This window comes from Branchiostoma lanceolatum, chromosome 6, assembly GCF_035083965.1.
Source record: "Branchiostoma lanceolatum isolate klBraLanc5 chromosome 6, klBraLanc5.hap2, whole genome shotgun sequence".
NCBI lineage: Eukaryota > Metazoa > Chordata > Leptocardii > Amphioxiformes > Branchiostomatidae > Branchiostoma > Branchiostoma lanceolatum.
Genome location: NC_089727.1, coordinates 13,357,573 through 13,377,619, shown reverse-complemented (window position 1 = coordinate 13,377,619; position 20,047 = coordinate 13,357,573). Strand labels below are relative to the sequence as shown.

The window sequence follows — 20,047 nt, the reverse complement described above, 5'->3', positions numbered from 1 at the left end:
TGTCTAAGTCATTTATAATAATACACTACAGACAGAAAATGGACCCATAGAGAACTTTATTCATAAACCAGTACAAACAACATTTGGTGTCACATTAGCATTGCTTATGGAATTGTAACATAAACATGGCTATTAACAGGAACATTAAAAAAAATTCTGTTGACAGGAACAAGTTATCAGTAGTGCAAAAAATTCTTATTGTCGGGAACAAGTTAATAGTTTCAGTCTTGTCACATTACATTTGGTGACTTATGAATTGATGAGCTGGTATAACCGCCCTTCGGTGTAACACAGCTCCTTACACTTAGGTCTCACACAGCTGTTCAAAACCGTATGAAGAGTAAGCCATTGCCATAATAAAGCTTTCAAATTAAGAGCACTTCTCATCACATGATAGCCTACCTTGGTATAGATCTATGTAACTCTGACAAAAATAGAAAACTAGAGTTAAACGACCTCATACCTTTGCCAAATGATGTTATCCTTTTCAAATGACATCATGTTTCTCATTGATCATGCAAATGATGATATAAGGTCATCATTTGCATGAATTATATCAGTTGATCATCTTCTCTAACCAAATAACAACACTGAATGGATAGATCCAACAAGGGATCTTACTTAAAACGAACAACAGCTCATTCTGTATTAGGCAACACTCACTTATTTCCTTGGCTTATCAAGATAATCAAGTGAAAACCGAAGGCTAGATTCAAAACTTAATATGCAAGTAAAACAGTATTCACTCCTTGAAACTGTGTAGCAAGGTACAGAATCTCCCTAAAAAGGATGTGGTCCAACGAAACAACAATGTAGAATGAAATTCTTGGCAAAGGGAGCAGAATGAAATTCTTGGCAAAGGGAGCAAAGCAAATATAGGACAACAGAGATTAAGATCTGTCTAATACTATTTGCATCACCTTTGCAAAGAAAGAAAATGAAAGAAAGTTGCAAGAGGCTAGATATTTAATGAATCATTGAAATGGCTTTATCACTTTTCAACTCAGCCCTTCACATAACAGTTCTAACTAGGAATCCCATAATTGAACTTGTCCTTAATTTTTTTCAAATATCATAACAGTACACCTGTATCTATATAGCCGGTATAACCGTCCTTCCGCGTAACACACCAGCTTTGCAGGCACGCAGATATATCACACTGAACCACCTGTCACAACTAACCAATATGACAGGTACGTAGCTTCTTGGGCTCATCACACATTCAGGACCTTCCCATGACTCTGCTCGCGACCACTTCCCTACCATGGTAGTCAGAGTTGGGAGTAGTCTGGAATCCATCCTTGAGTATCCTACTTCTAGCTCCAGTTTGCTCCTCTGAATGCAATATGACTTTCCAGAGTTTGATTTGTCAAAATTCATAGTCTGCTGGCACAGAGAACTAGTAGGCAACCTTGCTGACCAGCTTTCAACTACAGATAACCTTGCTCACGACTTAACTCCAACTATGGTCTCAAGAACAGGAGGCCATGGTCTGCAATGTGTGACAGGCTTTAGGCTGTTAAACTACAAATCCATGAACAAACACAACAAAAAACATAACCTTCCTGGCAAAGATACATGTAACAAAGTGTCAACATCGTATGGGATAAGGAAAGTTTTCAGAGGACTACCTAAATCTCTGTGAAAACTAAAAATAACACAAAACGTGTTAGTGTCATCTGTTGTGGTACACCATTTCAAAAGTGTATTTACGCTATGCATATCATAACAAGTTTAGTCAAGCAGTGAGTGACTCCAGACCTGGAGGTTAAGAGTTTGAATCCTGAATAAGATCATTGTTGCTCAATGAACATGCATGCTACTGAACAGGGTTGCAGTCCTTTGGGTGAGGTGTAAGATAAAAGGTTTCATCTCATCTCAGAGAAAAGCCCCACACCTCAAACATGTTAAAACAACCCTATACTGTGAATCTTGAGACATTTGTGGCAGTTTTTTTCAGTTATCTCTCCACCACAATTTCAAGACAATATGAATACGAATTTAGAATGAATTACTACAGTAACTGTACTACAGGATGGTTTCAACAATAAACTTAAAACACTACAAAAAACCCCTTTCTCCTTCTAGGGCAAAAGGAAGTCTCTGCAAAAATGGATTTACAGTATAGGAGTAGGGGTCTTTTCTTGCTGTGAGTCTGGTCACTCTGGTGTAATACTGCTTGTACTTATGCATGTACAAAAATTGTTCTGGCTTAATGGTTAAGTGATACAAATACATTTTTGTACATGAAGAACTTAAGGTTCCAACAAAACAAATGTAACAAGAAGATCAACTACATGTATAGTCTACCAGACCTCCCTGTCCAGTTGAAAAAGCTATACAATGAAACAAAATAAAATGTGATCCACATCACATGATGTCGCGGTGGCATAGTGGCAGGATGTTTGGCCCAGAACCCAGAGGTCCCAGATTTGAATCCCCTGACATACCCGTTGATGTTGTGTCCTAGTTAAAGGTAGTTTTCACGAATTTCCTTGCTTCAATCAGGTGAAAATGAGTACATGTACTTAGCTTTAGTTAGGGACGTTCCTCGGATAGGACGTAAATGGAATGTAAAATGTAAAGTAAAATAAAGGTCTGTGTTTGAGGACAGCAACACCTTGAGCACATAAAAGAACCCACCACACTTACTGAAAAGAGTTGGGGTCCATCCGGGTATGACTGGATCAAATGTTTTGTTCAGTACAAACCTGGTGTGTCTGTCTTGAGGCAGTTTACTGGGTATGCAATACAAACAACAACAAAAAAAACATTGCTAAAAGGACCTTGAGTATATTCTCAGCCTCTCAGGGCTATTCATGCAATGCAAAAATAGTGCAAAGTAAAAACTAAAATTTACTAAATTAGCCGCCTCATAAACCTTAAACTCAATGGGGAGGTCTGGTAGAGACTAGAATATCTAGAACAGGTTTATAACATCGGTGCATCCATGGTGAAACTCTTCACCAGTTCCTGAGAAAGCCGCGCTGTGGCTTGGGAATGCCCCTGACCTCACAGTCTGAGGGAAACGGGTACTTGCTTATGTTTGATCTCAGACCGTTCTCCTGCTGCTCCTTGTGCAGCTCCTCAGGAAAGGTCAACTCAGAGTACATCTCTGAGCGCAACGTCAGCGCGCTGGCTCGACCAATGCCAGCCTTCCTACCGTCCTGTTTTGCGTCGGAAGGTGGACCGACACCGGCCATACCTGCAGTTTGGGCTGATTCAGTGCTTGTTGGATTGACAGATCCATTGTTCTTGTCTCTTTGTTGAACACCTGCAGACTTTGGCACGACAAACTTATTGTTCTGGATGGGTGATCTTTGCAAAGATTTCAGTGCATTCAAACGCAATGCACCTCTGCCCATGCAGAAGGAAGGGGAGCTGGACTGCACACCAGTCATCCTGTGAGCATCACCATTGGCACCGTTCTTAGTGGGAGAAGTTGTAACAGAACTGCTGTGGCTGGATGGGGGTTGGGAGTTGGACGAGGAGGAGCGTGGCAGGTCGTCATCGCTGCTGTGGGACGAGTACTGCACCACATCCGGCCCTGAAGGCTTCCCCTTGTCCTCAACGGTCAATCCGCGATCCCAGCCATGTAGGTACTGTGGATTCTTCACCAACCTCCCTCCAAAGGCTTTCAAAGGATGCGCTCTAGGATCCTGTTCTGAGTTCTCTGATAAACAGAACTCGGTAAACTGCTGTATGGCTTGCTGTTGTGATGCTGTGTCACCGGCCCTGTCTGCATCAGTGCTGGCTGCCTCTGTGCTTGAGCCCACAACCTTTGGCATGCAGAAAAAAGGCTGCTTTGGGGGTGTTGGTTCCGGGCAAGTCTGTACCTCTTCTCCCTTCATATTGTGCACCTTACCCTTGGAGCTTGCGTAAGGATTATTCAGTGAGCTGTCGGCTTTTGCACCATCATTCAGCTGAAAGGAAGGCTCTGTGCCAGTCGGCAGCTCTACAGTGAGTGGCATCCAACACTTCTCTTTCATGGAGTTGCTTTTTGACGGAGGAATGGACCACAGCTCTGGCATGGTGTCCTCAGGGGATTCTGTAAGGTGGCCAGGGGTACGAGCTGGATCGGTGGAACTATCTTCAGCTGTCTTACCTACAAAGAAAAAAGAACAATGTCACCCATTGATAGACAAAGTAGTCAAAACATCCACAGGTTTATCACTGTAGCTAACTAATTAACATTGTTTATAATATCTTTTAGTAGTACATATACTTGTACATGTACTAACAGTGGACTAGCTCCATGCTGTAATATTAATATTATGAGTGGTCCAAGGGCTAAGGAAACAGAGATAGCTGCTGCCCTTTACGCCATATGGCATGGGAAGGACTTATACTTTGACTTAACTGGTACAACATGTCAGCAGTATTGTACACATATATACTATCCTGCCTTTGAGTAACTGTTACCTTGTGCATCCTGCCTGTGAGTCTGGAGAAGTTTCTTTGGGAGCTTGTTTAAGTGTCTGGTAATCTCCAGACCAGCTGGGGTCAGAGTCGGTGTATTCTTGGGGGACGTCGACTGGCGTTGCTGCCATACGTCTGCTCCATCCTCCTCTGGGCCAGGCCGTGAACTGGCCGTTGACTTTGGCGTGGCTTCAGTACAAGGTTGGTCGTCCTCGTGGACTTCAGGCTTGTGTTCTGACAGATGTGTGCTGCTGTCTTCCTTTGCAGGCACTGGTTCTGGAAAACAAACCACGTACTGAATCCGAACTGAATGTTGAGTCATGTAGTGGGCTATACATACATACATGTACATGTAGGTCATATTTTCAAACTCCAGAGGAACAGGAAACTAATCCAGTTATAAATATGGTGGACCAATTCCTTAAAAAGGACAGGTACCTGTAAGGCTATTGCAGGGCTCGAAATACTGGGTGCATGTGCACCTGTGTGTACCCAAAATTTGAGCTGTGCACCTAATTTTTTACTGTGGGTGCACCAGTGCACCTAGATATTTTTTGTAGGCTATAGGGTAAAGACACCATTGTACACTAAGTATACAGTATATTCTTGACATGTAAGTGTCAGAAATAGCAATATTATATAACCCTTCATTGTACTTTACTTGATGTATCACTTGTTTGAAATCTTAAGGTTAGCTATAGAATTACAGATTGAAGTTCTTAAGAGCATTAAACTTTGTAATTAAGTTTTGCTGACATTCAGAATTTCAACTTTATTGTATGTGGTGCACCCAGAATTCTTTCTGTGCACCTAATTTTTTGAGTTGGGTGCACCAGAGCACCTATTTCCAAAAATGAATTTCGAGCCCTGCTATTGACAAGCCTTGTGGCATCTGGACCTTATCATCATCAAATCAGAAGGTGCTATTTATCACACTATTCAATTTTGATACATAGGATCCAGGGTAGATGAGTGCAAGAAGGTATATGTAGATGTCTCCATACCTCAATAAACAGGTCTTATCATTATTGCAAGCTAATTATCATGATATGGTGGCCTACCCTTGGTTGTGTGAGCAGGTAGAACAACATTGCCCCCTATCCCCTTGGAGAGTTTCCTCCCATCATGCCCTATGTCCCGGCTCCAGTGCACGGTTCCGTCCACCACACCGTTGCAGTTTTCCCGGAAGCCGTTCTGGTCCAGAGGTTCCACGTGCTGACGCCTCTTCCTGGCCGCCTGCTCTACTACTTCCTTAAACCTCCCAGGTAGCAGGTGGCCCATGGTCTGGGGGGAAATTATTACAACAAGAGTTCATCAATCAATTTCTCAAGCTCTTCATGAAACGAGAAATTGAAGATCTCTTAACCTCTTTCGAATGTATAGTCGCTTTTGTGACTATTTGTTTTTATCTATTATGATACGGTAAATCAAAATTTCTCGCTAATTCTGTATGCACATTTCCTTGCCAGCCTGCAGGAACAAATTTGAACCCAGGCCAAGCCAACCTTCCCATCCTGCCAGTCTAAGATTGCACCATCTTCTGCCACACATCCTGTCACTCTACACTATTCAAATACATGTAACTACAAATACACAACAAGACAAACAGACAAACACACAGACGGAAAACAGGAAAGACTCAACACTTCATGCGCTGCAAAGTTGAAACTAAGTTTGCAGTATGCCTGTCCTCCAGCAAAAACCTGCAGGTAACAATTTGAATCGTTGCTATTGGAGGACATTTGAATTCTAAAGAATAATGTTGCAGACTCACATCCATCTTAAGAGCGTCCTTGTCGCTTGAGTCCCTGCGAACAGACAGGTACACGTCCACCCCCATGACGAACTCTGACATGAGCTTGTCCATGAGAGCAACACGCAAGTCACGCAAGTACATCACGTCCTTGGCTGCTGCATCGAGCAGGTGGTCTGGCAGGGGGCGCTCTGCCCAGATGGCTTGGTCTTCCTAGAAAGAGATAACAAATGGTTGATGTTTAAAACATCAAAACATTTCAGGACATACTTTCTTTGCATGCCAACACTGGTGTAGGTAAAATACCATTCTGTGGACTATTCTACCTGCACAAATAACTTTCTTTTCCTTCTATACTAGTTTTGGCCTATTGAAAATCAATTTTTTTAGTGCCATCATAGAACTTGTCATTTGTACAGCAGATACAGAATATTACTCCTTTGACTAGATACCATTTCATTTCTTTGGTTTGCATTAAACAGGTGATAAATATCAATCAAAGATCTGTGTAGACTCGTACACCCAATGCACTAACCTGCATGTGCAGGTGGCATTTTGAACCCTGCATGTGATTCTGAGGATGTTTCTGACCAGCAATAGCTGCCTGTGTTCCATGTGTATCGTAACAATCCCAATAAAATCAAACTAAATCAAATACCATTCTTTCAGTGTTTGCAGACTTACTTCTTTGTGGTCCAGACGCACCCTGTGGAAATGTAACTTCTCCGGAGTCAGAGCCAAGTGTTCCATCAGGCATGCTCCAAGCCCGTTCACGTAGCGGGGAAATTCCCCTCCATGGTCGATCTTAGATACCATAACATCGGCCACCTATACCACAACAAATGTTACTATTGTTAATGCAGACTTATTGATGCATCCATTTTCATTTTTATCTTAACTCCAAACAAGGCAATTCAATTACGTTGAAAACAATATAATATACAATATGTACTGGTCTAAGAACCCCAATGTGACTGACTCGTTTGCTGTGGTCAACAATATTTCATTTTGGAAGAAGTTTCCTCATGTTGTATGTCACTTTCTATTGATATAAGAAGGCAACAGAAAGCCAGCACCAACTCAGTTGTTCACTTGGCGTCTTACCTGTGTGTCAAAGACGTTGACCACGTGAAGTCCATACTGGTGCCACAGGGCATCAGACGGGTTCCTACAGTCATGCATCACCTACAACAACAACAACATACACAGATCTTTCTTATTCTCTGTAGGTCTGGTTGCAAAATAGAAAACTGAAAAAGAAAGCATTGGGACATGACATGTATAGTTGCTCTCTCAGTACATTTATGTTTAAGTTTTACTACCCCCTTGTAAAGGAATTTGATCACAAGATTCCTTTTCTAGTTTTAATATCACATTCAAGTTAGGGTTTTTAATATCACATATTGTGGAGCATCACCAAATTTGTCGTGAATCCTTTTACACTGAAAGCAAATTGAAGACAATGTAACACTGACCTTGAGAATGCTTTCATCCTGGATGAGCTGTCCCAAGCCTGCGTCGAAACATGGGGCTCCTAAAGTCAGCACATCAAACAGGAAAATACCGTTCTTTGTTGCCACCTAGAAAAAAAATAAACATATGGTTAGGCTAAATCAATCTCATTTGTTGTTTCCTGGATTTAAGTAGAAAAAGAACACCAGAGTTTCAGGGAGTGAGCAAACTCATACGAGTTATCAGTTTTCCTTCACAAGTTTTTGTTATGTTCTTTTCTAGCTATTTTTTTTCTTCTTAACTATGTCCGAGAACTTAGCAAATATGTTGGAAACTTCAATATTTCCAGCCACTGGCATGATGATTCATTTTCAGATCTACTTCTTTATCACATTTTTGTTAGTCTAGCCGACCAATGTCTCATCAAGTTGGTGCAAAGTATAAAATATCAACGGAACTGAACAACACTGCAGACCAAAGTGAAATTGTTACTTACCTGGACCCAGCATATCTTGCCCTTCCTACCAATGTTGATGCCTTGCATGGCCAGTCCTACGATAGACTGCTGTCTGATGTGGTCAACCTGGGTACAGAACAGCAGAACTAAGCATCACACATACTCACAAAATACATAATTCAGGGAGAGGCACTAGTAGTTTGTTGCTTGATCTTTTTTCCTTCTGAAATTACAACCAATGGAGCAAACACAATACAGTGTACAATAGGCCCTTGATCCAAATGGTAAACAATATTTTCTTATTATAGTTCTAAATAATACTTTCTGAATATAAAAAAAATCTACTCCTCAAATGATTATTTTCAAAATGGCATTGCTCTAGAAGTATGAAAAATATCTACTTACAGCCTTGTAGTACAGATCCCCCTGTAGTGAGTCCACTACCGTGTATTTCTGATCCCTGCCACTACCAGAGGGGTCATCCATGTCATGGCAAACTACAGGCAACATGACAAAATAAAAACCAAAGTCTTTTTTGAGAGAAAAGCTACATCCATACTTGTTACCATGTCACACAAGACTTCTGAAAAACCAATTTTTGACCAAATGATCTGTCTGGTAAAGTGATAAACTTAGTCAATAACAGAAAACAAGATTTCTATACGTGCAGCATGATATTAAAGTCAAACCTGTATAAGATTAAGGGACCACCTCTACATAAGTGCCACCTGGCCAATTTTGACTACATTTTGGAGGTCACTTGGATGATTTTTCCCAATCTATAAAATCACGTCTATTATTGACCATCTGTTCACATAGAGCAGATCTTACAGGTCCCGAGTGGTCTTCTTGGGTAAGTTTGACTGTACACTGAAAAGCACTGGCTAGATACTCCTCTATCAATAAAACCTCTCTACAACATCATTAAAAAATGGCAATCCAATCATTTGAATAAAAAAGTTATCCTTACATCTGACAGATTTCTTCCCCCTAGTGCCGTCCTGCCTTTTCCTGTTGTCCTTTCTCCTCAGGTTGGACTTCATGATGTCAACAATCCCGTCTGACACGTACCCCCCTCCCCCAGCCCTGTCTGTCACACCGCTGTAGTCTCTCAGCTGCTGCAGGTGTTTGGGGTTTTCCTTCTTCGTCACCAGGGGTGGACCACCATCTCTGTTATATCACGGACAACAACAAATATTAAATTGGCAAAAATTGTTTTCTTTAATACACCCATTCTATTCTTTTCAGATTTGCTCACTAAATTTGTTTCTGACAAAAGCTTACTTTCTGAATCAAAGTTGAACTGTAGTTTCCAACACAAAAATTGGACTTTTAACTGTCAAAGAATTCCTGCATCAAAGCAGTCAATAATTTCGGTAAGTCCAATTTTTGTATTGACTGTTCGACTTTGCAATAACTTCTTAGTCTCCAAGCAGACCTACGGGTTGGCAAAGACCGTATCCAACAGGCAGAAGGAGTTTTTATAGCCAACCCAAGTCTCATAGCCAACCCAAGGTCTGCCATAACTCAAACAGGGCGGAGCATTTCTATTCAATAAAGGTGCCGCTGCCCCTCCTCGTTGTAATGCTAACAGCCGCACGAATGTCCGGGGTACTAATCTTTTTATGACCGATTTCTGGGACAAGCCCAGTCATCCGCGCACGTCCCAGTGGGAGGTTCGCGCCTTGTAAGTTCTCACAATACATGTAATACAGTGTTTCCTTTACCCATGTCACCCATTGGTGATGTTTGGGGCATCATCAGAACCATTCTTACAAAAAACACAAAAACATTCGTAGGGAATGTTTACTGTTTCAAAACATTCGTAGGGAATGTTTACTGTTTCAGGTTCAAGCCAACACTCGGACCGCCCCCACCCCCTTGCATGTAACGTTAGTTGCAAGCGGCACGTGCCGTCGGAGTTAAACCTTATAAGCTAAACCTTTCTTTTGGGAAACAAAACACGCCACGAAGTATATCATACTCTAGATATTGCTATAAAAACTCCTTCTGCAAGTTGGATACGGTCTTTGCAGCAGTTGGGTCTCAGTTGGAGACTGACAGGCCGACCTGGCGCGGCCCTGCACGACCGTGCGGGCGGAGAGTAATCAACTCATAAACACAAGCAGTTTGAATAGGTAACAATTAGATGTTAATAGCCTTTGTTCAGACCGACTTCTGGCAGACCTTGGGTAGGCTATGAGACTTGGGTTGGCTATAGAAACTCCTTCTGCCTGTTGGATACGGTCTTTGCCAACCCGTAGGTCTGCTTGGAGACTAATAACTTCTACCAGCATAGATAAATTTTCAAGCTAAAAACAAACGTTGGCACTCTCCCCTTTTCATGGTTTGTTAAGCAGCAATGCATAGAAAAATGATACAGATAATGTGGTATTCTAAGTACAGTAAAGTAAAGTATTCTCTTAGTCTTGAGGTACATGAAAGTTTTGCATATTATCTATGAGGCTAATATATAGGTTTAGTGCTTACTCTGTGTCGTTTCTGTCCAGCTGGTCCTCCATGGCCATTATCTCCACTGAAAAATTGACAATAATTAATCTTGAATAAAAAATGAGTTAGAAAAAACAAACAACATCCAATATTTTTAATGGTAGAGACTCAGACTTTTTCTTCAAGAATCTAGAACAAATCAATTGATTTTGCTATCTGTAGAATGGCAAACAAAGACTTTAGAAAGATATCTATTAACTCAATATCTTGCTGAACTAATATCAATAATCTTTCACAAACAAAAATTAACACAACATCAACTCTGAGTACAAAAGTCCAACAAAAACACACGAGGCTTGATTAAGAACATCAGATGTTCTAAATTATTCCTTGACTCTAACCAACACTGTATAACATCTTGAAGTTGAAAAAAAAAGAGATGTATAAAACAAACAATCTGTAATGCTTACGATGTTCCATCTCAGGACCATAGAAGTGGTGCAGACCTTTCAGCTGCTTTTTCTCATCTCCAACACAGCACTCAACTGTGGTCATGGACACAATCTAGACTTTTCATTGATGTCACACTCACAGTAATTCTAAATAATCTGAATCCAATGGTGACCATGTTAGCAAAGGTAATTGGATGACACCAGCAGCATGTTTGTGTGTTAAACAGACTTATGGCTGTAATTCGATACAATGTAAATGACGTCATATGGAAAGCCTGGAAAGTTTGACACATCAGATTGGCTCTTTGTTACGATAATGAAGAGGTGGCCAGGTGAGAAATGGATGTGAAACATGAAACAAACAAAATTGACTAAGTTTGCAATCATTTTCATTTTGCTAACAAAGCTGTAAAGAGACATACATATAGTTACACATGGAAGCAAGCAAATAGACAAAGGTAACATGATTTTTTTTACCTGACATTATTTACAAACTTTTAAAAATCCCCAACTCAAGTCCTCCCATAGTGAAATGAACTTTCCCTAGTTCCACATTCATGTGTCAACAAAGTAGCTTGGCCCACCTGGTCAGAAAGTTCATGCCATCATTTAAAAAGAACGGAAAAAATGTGTCACATTAAGGAACAAACTGTAGCACACTACGTTTCAAACTTTGAATCTTCACCGCCCCACCCTATCAATCAAAGGTACAGTGGACGACCCCTTACAGAATTTACATCTCAAAGTGTCTCAACAACAACTTTCACTGAAGTTGAAAAACACGCGTCTAGGGTTTCTTTTCGCCGCCTAAACGGACCAAAAGAAGCACAAACCTTTTTTTAACGTGATCTTACTACAGCTGACGTCCAAGGAGTGCACCACTCCACGGTAAATTCCATCGTTTGTTGTTATCCTTATGGATTTACCAACGTAAGCTGCCATTCTCTGGAAGTGGTACACATGTGGTTCGAAAATAATTCCCGGGAGCTTTGATGCCTTCTGTAACGCTAAGAAACAAATGCTATTCCTAATGTTTATTTTACTTCTTTGATTCTGACATCTATATGCATTCCTGCACAATAAACTATAATGTGAGTGCAATGAATTAATCTAAATGTGAAAGATTTAAGTTTCGATGAAATTTCAACCAAGTTTTGAGTGAAAAAAAAATCATTCTGTTCTACATGTTGATGCCTTGGTACAGTTCATTCATTTTGAAGGAGCATTATTTTAGAAAAATAGACAAAGGCTTCTAATCTCTTGCATCCTACCATAAATGGATATCTATTGACTAAAAGTATCTTATTTTTAACTTTAACACGTAAGATTACAATTGATAAATAATTAGGCTCTTATATACTGTAACTCTAATAACGTACAAATAGTCCCTATTTTTGTAATGGTTTGATCCACAAATGTAAAGATGGCGGCGTCCATGTTGTTTTGAACCGCGTTTCGTAATATCTTTGCGTTTATCGTGTTTTCTGGCCGACGGTGCTAGTCTCACATGAAATAAATAATGCCCAGGTACTACGAGGCAGGTGAAGTTTTGGACGACAGCCGGCCATGTGCCGGACTGAGGTCGGATTTGAAGCAGTGTCTTTCCGAAAGCAACTGTATGAACAAGGTGACTGATAAAATTATATAATTTTTTTTCAAACATTCATACTTTTTATATTTATGCATATAGTAGAGTCGAGGAGGTTTCCCTATAACCTCCTTGATAGAGTAGAGTAGGATGAAATTTAAAGCTTAGTGTTTACGGTCAGGTATCCAGTTTTAATAGACCGCTCCTAAGCTCTAATCCGCCTCTTCTTCAACCGACTGTCACATCGGTTTTTTGTGTGGGTCACGGATCCAGTAGCATACTAGCCTGGGTGCGCTCCTGGCGCTAATCCTTCGGCCGGGGAAGCAACTCGCGCCGCCGCCACAGATAGCACACGGCCCACTAAAATCAGCTTTCACGCGATAGAAATCGGGTGCCAAGCGCTCCCGGGTGCCAACTCTATCCCTTATGAGGTTTTGCTACTACTAGATCTTCCCCGCCCAAAAGGTCTGGTATCCAGGCTAGTAGCATACTAGTACTAGTAGAAACCACTTTTGCAATTTCACTTGTGTCATGTCACTTTTGCAGCTATATATATATATATGTATTATAGCAGTGCCTGTCTTATTTTTCAGGAAGGGAAGTCTGCTAAAGAATGCCTGCAGGTGTCAAGTTCACTCGACCAAAACTGCAGAGCCATCGCAAATACATTCTTTCAGTGTAAAAGGTCGCTGGTGAGTCAATATTTTAGTTTCAAATCTTGGTCTCGGTACTTTTCTTAATCAACTTAGAAATAGGTCTATATGGTTATGAATGTGGATGAGAAAATGATGAGATGTCTTTGTTTGAAAATATTGACCATGTGCCGAAAGTTAGAATTGAAGTTACACTTAGTTCTTACGGACCTATTTTGATAAGTTGATAGAATAGTCTTGCCATGTTGCAGTTACACAAGGCTAAGACTGCTATCATTTTCAACTATGAAAAAGAAATTGCAGTGAGAAAAATTGATTCTATTCAACATCCTATTAGTGTAGTGTTCTTACCCAGGTATCCCAAACTTGGCTAACCATTTTAAGTAGCATCTTCATTCTACTCTAACCTCTCAAATAGAAGTACCCCCTGGAATAGAAGTACCCCCCGGACAAATTTTCAAAATGTAATATAAGTACCCCCTGGAATAAAAGTACCCCCCGGAAAATTTCAAAAATCGACAGTCTAGGCTAGGTAAACTGTGTCCATACATGTACAACTGTCACTGTCAGAGGGAAATAAGATAATAAGCAGGTAGGTAACTTATATTTAGTCAATTATACCATACCTATTAAGTATATAGATATTGAACAGAATAACTGTCCATAGCTTGTTCAAATCATGATCTTCCTCGCCTCTTCGTAAAATATAATAGTAATATTGAAAAATTGGGCATAGGTTCCCCGCTATGACCCCTAACCGGGGGCCACGGTGCTTTCAAATTCAACAAGTGAAAATGTACATGATACATGCTTTTTCTCCTTGGAACTTGAAGCAAGTGATCAAAGAAAATTGTTATATCATTTTATTATGACTGACAATCAGTGACATATAACGAAAATCATCAGAGTACTTAAGTTAAATGTACCTGATCATATTTTCCAAAGACATCAACCACAAAAAAAACACAAATATGAACACAGTCCTTCCACAAAAGAAATGTGTCTATAAACTTTTGCTCCATAGCGTCGAAAACAAAGTGAGACGCTCGGATTTCGAGTTCCCGCGGTAAATCCCACAATTTTGAACAGAGATCGACTGTAAAAGTAGCTCAACGTCACAGACCGCACATACTAAGAAGATACCCATTACGTGTTGACACTAGAAACCCGCGATGAACCGCCTAAATTGGGAAAATCTTACGATTATTTAAAAAAATGAACCCTCTGAAAATAAATCTGGCCTTGTGTGTCTATCGTTGCCCAAAAAATATAATACAGTAGAATCCGCTTATTTGCATAACTGATTTGTCAGTGTATTTTATGCAATAATAAGGAGTAGTCCAATAACCCTAGGGGACAAAATGAGCGGCACTGAGGGGGGAGGAGGTTGTAGTGGTTACCAGGATGGCACTTGAAGGAAACACACTTTGTGTCAAATTCACTCACTCCCAGGTTATACAAAATGTAACATATTGAATTCATAAGCATATCATCAGTTTATTTACACATGTTGAATGCAAAGGATGGCAAACTTAGCAAAAAATTGGCAATTCTATTCTTCTGTATCTTATCACAGCAAATAACAAGGGGACTGGCAACAGCTTTTCCAAAAACAAAGGACAATAAGAGTACCTATGGTGTTGTCTTACCATAGAAACTTCCCATACTGGAATTACATTTGAATGACATTTGCATACAATCCATAAGAGTTAGTGACTTTGACATGTTCAACCGGTTTTTCCTGTTGCCATTGGCATTATTTTATGCAAATAGCAGGAGTATGCGAAAATGCCTAATGCAATTATGCCATCTTATTTATAATGGAGTGAATGGGAAATGGTTTGGGTTTTCAGAATTTTATGCATATCCCCGAAGTATGCTATTAACAGTAATGCAAATAGCTGGATTCTACTGTATTTCCATGCGTTTACGGTATCATTTTAAAGATCGGTATCCGCACTACGCAATATGCTGCTAGTTTTACTGTCGCCATGCCTGAGAGTGGCGGCCATGTTTCGCGATTTCGCGCTGTTGTTTACCGAATCATATCGGACATATTTCTGCCGTTTTAGAGATTTTGTGGCCTCAAAACACATATTACAAGGGAAGTTAAGTTATGATTGTTGTTTTAACGTGTTACATGTCTTCTGCGAACAAATAATTCTTCCGCCGCGCTGCCGATACTACGGATATAGTGGTCAGGAAATTATTATTCCCCGTGCAGCCGTGCACCCTACTCCACACGTTTTTGATCAGCGTGCTTTGGTTTACGATATAAACAGAGACTATCAAAGTTATTTATATGAAAATTATATTTTAAAATGTCAATGTCGCGTCTTTTTTTCCGGTTTACTTTGTAGCGTCATAGCGATATCGACCGATATGTTACGAGTGCCGCCAGGATACTTTTCACAAGGCCGTCAAAGCGGCGAGAAAATCAACGCCGGTAGGCCGAAAAATAGCGAATTACGAGCAAAAATACCGGGGAAATATGGGCAGATAAACCTTAACTTACGATTTTAGAGGGATTCCTGGTTTGCAAAGCCTCAATTTTTCAAAAAATAATAAACGTACCGTCTAGAATAAGAACGTACCGGGTGGAACAATAGGCGAAAAAAAATAAACGTACCGGTACGTTTATTTGAGAGGTGAGAGTATTGTCTATAAATGAATTTTTCCATTTATATATAGGTCAAACTATAGATAAGCATTATTTTAGACATGAGATTTACTTTCCCAATTATGGCAAACTATGTTATATAAATCAATATAATGCATATACATATGTAATTTTTTCATCATTCCAGGTTGACAACAGGAACAGATTTCGAGGGAGAAAAGGCTACTGAAGGTTCTGTGCACATCAACCCCCGTTGACGTTGAGCCAGACTGTAGCTGCAAGGAGTACAGCAACTTCTTACACATAACCAAAAGACACTTCACAATTAGTTTGAACTACAAACATGTACTGTAGTGGCTATATTTAGATAAACCTTGTTAGCTACATGTACATGTACATATATGACTGGACCAGCCTGAAAAGTAAGCTATGGAAGATCTATGTACTAGCATTAGATTTGACAAACTAGCAAGAGACAGGGAAGAAGTGGCCAGGTGTTTGAAAATAGAATCTCAAGTGTTTGTACCCTCATGTGAGTGCAAATGACTAAGGTATATTCCACATCATCATTTTCTTTTCAATACTTTCCTTGTTATTATGTAAGGCAGATTTTAGAAACTGTAGCAGTTGTTTCAATTACTCTTCTGAAACTGCAACAAGTTCCTGACCTACTATACCACATGTAAGAATTGAGAAATATAAATGCTGTTCATGATTTCATTGTAGCCTTTATTTGCAGAACAATAAATATGACCAACCCCACAATAATGCTGGATCATTCTTCTACTTCTTTCTGCTACGAACAACTTTTACATTCTATATACCAGCTGTTGTGCCTTTACTCAACTACATGTGGACCATACATGGTATAACTATATGCCAAGCAATACACTTAAACTGAAACCTCTGGGAAACAAAAAGCTAGTCCTCCTGAGTGACAAAAAACAACAGAAAGAATGAGTAGAATCTCATGACAAAGTCAATAAAAAGTACCAAACATTAGAGTAACCGTAGTACTAGGTAGGTAGTACTAAAACTCAGTGATCACAATATGCAAAATTGATATATTATGTTAGAAATAGAACATGTACTATCCAGTGGTAAAGCAACTTTTACACATAACTGTTTCTTTGAAACAATATAATACAAGCTGCCAGTGTGACACCAATAGATCCCACATTGCACAGTAAAAAGAAACAGCACCATAAGTGTTACACCATAATACATATATAATACAATAATTCATAGCAATAATCATGACAGGAAACACCAATACTATTTCTAGAGGTTGAGGGGAAACATTTTAGCGGTAACTTTTTATTTTGAAACTTTGCTGTGAAATATGTCATGCTGCTTATCTAAAAAAGTTTCCGCTTCTGTACCCTTTATCTTTTTTCAATATTACTGGAACAATATTTCTGAAAACCGTAAATTCTGTGTAGTGATAGACCGTTTTAGCCATTACATTATATTCAGAATGTGTAGGCTGAGCATTTGGTGTAAGTTTGAAGACAGGAAAACATAATGGTGATGCCTGAAAGTATTTGTAATAAATATACATACATCATAAATTCCCTCAATTACCTCATAAAAGCATCATACATTTAATGATATGCTCAACACACTCATAACATAACAAAGTTGACAAGGACCTCCAATCTTTACAAAGGTGTACATCCACTGAGTTATATGAACATTAGAATTACATTGATTAAAAGCAGTCCATGTTTGTTTGACATCTTGTTGTACATACAATACACTTTCTCAGCTTACATCCTCTGTCTATATGATTTATAACACAACACCAATATGGAATGACTGTTTGTTTGAGACAATGGTCCTTTACAGGCATGTAATGAATACCGGAACGGTTGATTTCAAGGATGGTTGTGTAGAGAGTCACTTCTCTCCCTTCTTAGAACCCTTACCAGAAGACCTATTGGAAAGGAATGCACACACTGCATTAGGCCCAAATTCTTAAGAAGGACACAAATGTGTCACATGCTAAAAAAGATGTGGTAGGTTTGTGAATTAGGACATCTATTTCGATTTCAACCACAATAGTTAGCAGGCTTGAAATATTTTTTTTCTGTTACCTACAATATTACAATAGTAAAAAGTTTTTCATTTAGTAGACTAAACCTACCAAGCCTGACATTTGCTACCTTGCAAAATCAAAAGTTGTCTATCATGCAATCTAGAAAAATGTTCTGCAAATTGCAGGTAGGTATTCTAAGCCCTGTTTAGCACCCTTACTTTTTCTTGCTCTTGGGGGACGTTGTCTGGAAGACAGAGGAAGCTGACATGAGGTTCTCGATGTACTGCCCCAGGACCTGGTTCTCTGACTTCAGCTTCAGGTTTTCCTCCTTAACGGCATCCACTCTCTGGGACAAGTCTAAGAAATAGACATGAACATAAGAGTACTGTAAATACATTTAAGTTCACAATGATTTAATTTTGCGGTAAGGAAAAAATGGAGATTTTGCGGTGGTTTTTCCTTTTAGTTCACGGTTGAAACGAGGTGGTAGGCGGGCAGAAGACAGAACAAGAATTTTTTTCGGTGGTTTCAATTTAAAAACCGCAAACACCAAACTACCCTAACTTGAATACATTTTTGTGTACAGTACGGTATTCATTGCACCGTCTGTGCCTCTGTGGGAAACATTGCTTTTGATAGTTAATCCAAACATTAGCTTGAAAAAGGGCAAAGTAACGCTATTAAGGCTCTAGATGATTAAGTATGTTAATTCACCATCCAGCGTATTCTGTAACTCCAACACTTGACAGATGAGTCGCGCTTTCTCCTCAGCCTCATCAGATGTTTCATCACACAGACCTGAAAAGACAAAAGGATGAAATAAACAAGATGAAACACCTGATGTGTAAAACAGCCCAAACATTGCAACACTGATTAATGGTTTTCATCATTCCAATAAACAACTTCATTGATATTGTTACTTGTGGTTAGGCTAGGCTACTTGCTAGTAGGATGGTACCTCAAAATCATCAACACACCGGATGGACGCCCTGTCAAAATCTACAAAATTATGTCACATTTGTGGAGGGGTAAACCATTACTTACAGTTACACTGCAGTTACACACATTTTTTTGTTTTCAATAAGATGAAAGCTTACTTGGCACTCTGAGGCCGGGTTAAACCATACTTACTGGTGGTGCTGTTAGTCCCTGTACTGGTCCCTACAGCATCTGTAGAGCTTTGCTTCCACACACCTCCTGGTACCTCACCTTTTAAAATGTATTAACATGGTAGATACACGTGAGTTCATGAACTAAAACATGTCATTTATGTATCTATGGGTACAGTCATTGTACAAAATGTACATTTCCAATTCCATAGTCTCCTCATCCTTAAAGTTATTCATTCAATTTCAAGGAGATTCTACTACTGAGTTGGACATAAAAAGTGAAAGGATGAGGCTTGTGTTATCTCCAAGCAGATGTTGGGACAGAAAATTTTACTGTTTTCTGACTGGCGGGGCACGTGCCTTTTCTGAGAAACCAAGATGGTCAGAACAAGCACATTATATAATGTCCTTGGTCAGAAACATTACCATTTTCCAACCAACATCTGCTTGGAAATTAAATGTCAATCATGACTTTACTCAAATTTCTGGCCATGGAATTTATCATTAGATCATACAATTATACCGGAATGGATACCTATAAGAAATCACCTGATTTCCTAACGATATAGATGAGAGGATAATTGTCATTCACCGTTGCGAAAAGGGAAAGTGAAACAAATATTTTTGTTTTTCTACCTTCACTATCGTCTGAAGAGAGAGGAACGTTTGTCATTCCATCTTCAACTCGCCCTTCCGTCATGATTCCGTCGTTTCCCGGACCTGCACAAACACAGACAATTCTAGAGAAAGCCATGGATCCTACAACTGGCACAAAGCCCGACTATCCCCACCAGAAAATCTTTAAATTCGCATTTTTATTCACAGATACACCTACCTTTTTCCTGCAGTCACAGCCAACTCAACATAAAAAGGGCTCGTCCATTACAGCTACGGGAGATCATTATTTTCTTTCACCATAAACATTTTGGTTTTGTAGTGAAATAACTGATGCATAGAATTATATGGTCATACATATGTTTTATTACCTCAAGAAAACTATAATGCATACAGAGCCTGATAGGGAAAGTAGAAAAATATTATGTTGAAGAAATACC

General features: G+C 39.6%; 4 protein-coding genes across 4 annotated transcripts in view; 1 reads left to right on the top strand and 3 right to left on the bottom strand.

The window, feature by feature from the left end:
* LOC136437416 (anaphase-promoting complex subunit 10-like) overlaps positions 1-8,447 on the bottom strand; it is a 78,280-nt gene extending 69,833 nt beyond the window's left edge. Inside the window, exon 1 of the mRNA XM_066432023.1 lies at positions 8,444-8,447. The gene's annotated coding sequence lies outside the window, so the exon portion shown is untranslated. The remainder of the gene's footprint in view (positions 1-8,443) is intronic.
* On the bottom strand, positions 40-11,991 carry LOC136437373 (uncharacterized). Its single transcript, XM_066431957.1, has 13 exons — positions 11,818-11,991; positions 11,003-11,077; positions 10,572-10,617; positions 9,052-9,251; positions 8,487-8,578; positions 8,121-8,207; positions 7,648-7,752; positions 7,277-7,357; positions 6,857-7,000; positions 6,194-6,385; positions 5,481-5,703; positions 4,423-4,695; positions 40-4,105 (listed from the first exon to the last, which is right to left on the bottom strand). The coding sequence occupies exons 1-13, from the start codon at positions 11,924-11,926 to the stop codon at positions 2,964-2,966; spliced, it is 2,769 nt and encodes a 922-aa protein (XP_066288054.1). The 5' UTR covers positions 11,927-11,991; the 3' UTR covers positions 40-2,963.
* A 401-nt stretch (positions 11,992-12,392) lies between these two features.
* LOC136437426 (cytochrome c oxidase assembly factor 5-like) lies at positions 12,393-16,613 on the top strand. Its single transcript, XM_066432036.1, has 3 exons — positions 12,393-12,611; positions 13,166-13,264; positions 16,033-16,613. Exons 1-3 carry the CDS (start codon positions 12,504-12,506, stop codon positions 16,072-16,074), a joined length of 249 nt encoding a protein of 82 aa, XP_066288133.1. The 5' UTR covers positions 12,393-12,503; the 3' UTR covers positions 16,075-16,613.
* Positions 16,554-19,947, bottom strand: LOC136437421 (short coiled-coil protein B-like). The gene is made up of 6 exons (XM_066432031.1): positions 19,828-19,947; positions 19,629-19,712; positions 19,015-19,092; positions 18,598-18,681; positions 18,102-18,240; positions 16,554-17,781 (listed from the first exon to the last, which is right to left on the bottom strand). The coding sequence occupies exons 2-6, from the start codon at positions 19,690-19,692 to the stop codon at positions 17,745-17,747; spliced, it is 402 nt and encodes a 133-aa protein (XP_066288128.1). The 5' UTR covers positions 19,693-19,712; positions 19,828-19,947; the 3' UTR covers positions 16,554-17,744.
* Positions 19,948-20,047: the final 100 nt, after the last annotated feature.

What these genes read in the sequence shown, in the direction of transcription:
- LOC136437373 (XM_066431957.1), bottom strand. Translation starts at nt 11,926, where the DNA reads ATGGCAGCTTACGTTGGTAAATCCATAAGGATAACAACAAACGATGGA. An exon ending in GCAAGATATGCTGGGTCCAG is followed by an intron (nt 7,753 to 8,120) that starts GTAAGTAACAAT and finishes TTTTTTTTCTAG; the next exon opens with GTGGCAACAAAGAACGGTAT. An exon ending in AGGATGAAAGCATTCTCAAG is followed by an intron (nt 7,358 to 7,647) that starts GTCAGTGTTACA and finishes TTGTTGTTGTAG; the next exon opens with GTGATGCATGACTGTAGGAA.
- LOC136437421 (XM_066432031.1), bottom strand. Translation starts at nt 19,692, where the DNA reads ATGACGGAAGGGCGAGTTGAAGATGGAATGACAAACGTTCCTCTCTCT. An exon ending in GTTACAGAATACGCTGGATG is followed by an intron (nt 18,241 to 18,597) that starts GTGAATTAACAT and finishes TCTATTTCTTAG; the next exon opens with ACTTGTCCCAGAGAGTGGAT. An exon ending in TCCCCCAAGAGCAAGAAAAA is followed by an intron (nt 17,782 to 18,101) that starts GTAAGGGTGCTA and finishes CCTTTCCAATAG; the next exon opens with GTCTTCTGGTAAGGGTTCTA.
- LOC136437426 (XM_066432036.1), top strand. Translation starts at nt 12,504, where the DNA reads ATGCCCAGGTACTACGAGGCAGGTGAAGTTTTGGACGACAGCCGGCCA. An exon ending in AAAGCAACTGTATGAACAAG is followed by an intron (nt 12,612 to 13,165) that starts GTGACTGATAAA and finishes CTTATTTTTCAG; the next exon opens with GAAGGGAAGTCTGCTAAAGA. An exon ending in TTCAGTGTAAAAGGTCGCTG is followed by an intron (nt 13,265 to 16,032) that starts GTGAGTCAATAT and finishes TCATCATTCCAG; the next exon opens with GTTGACAACAGGAACAGATT.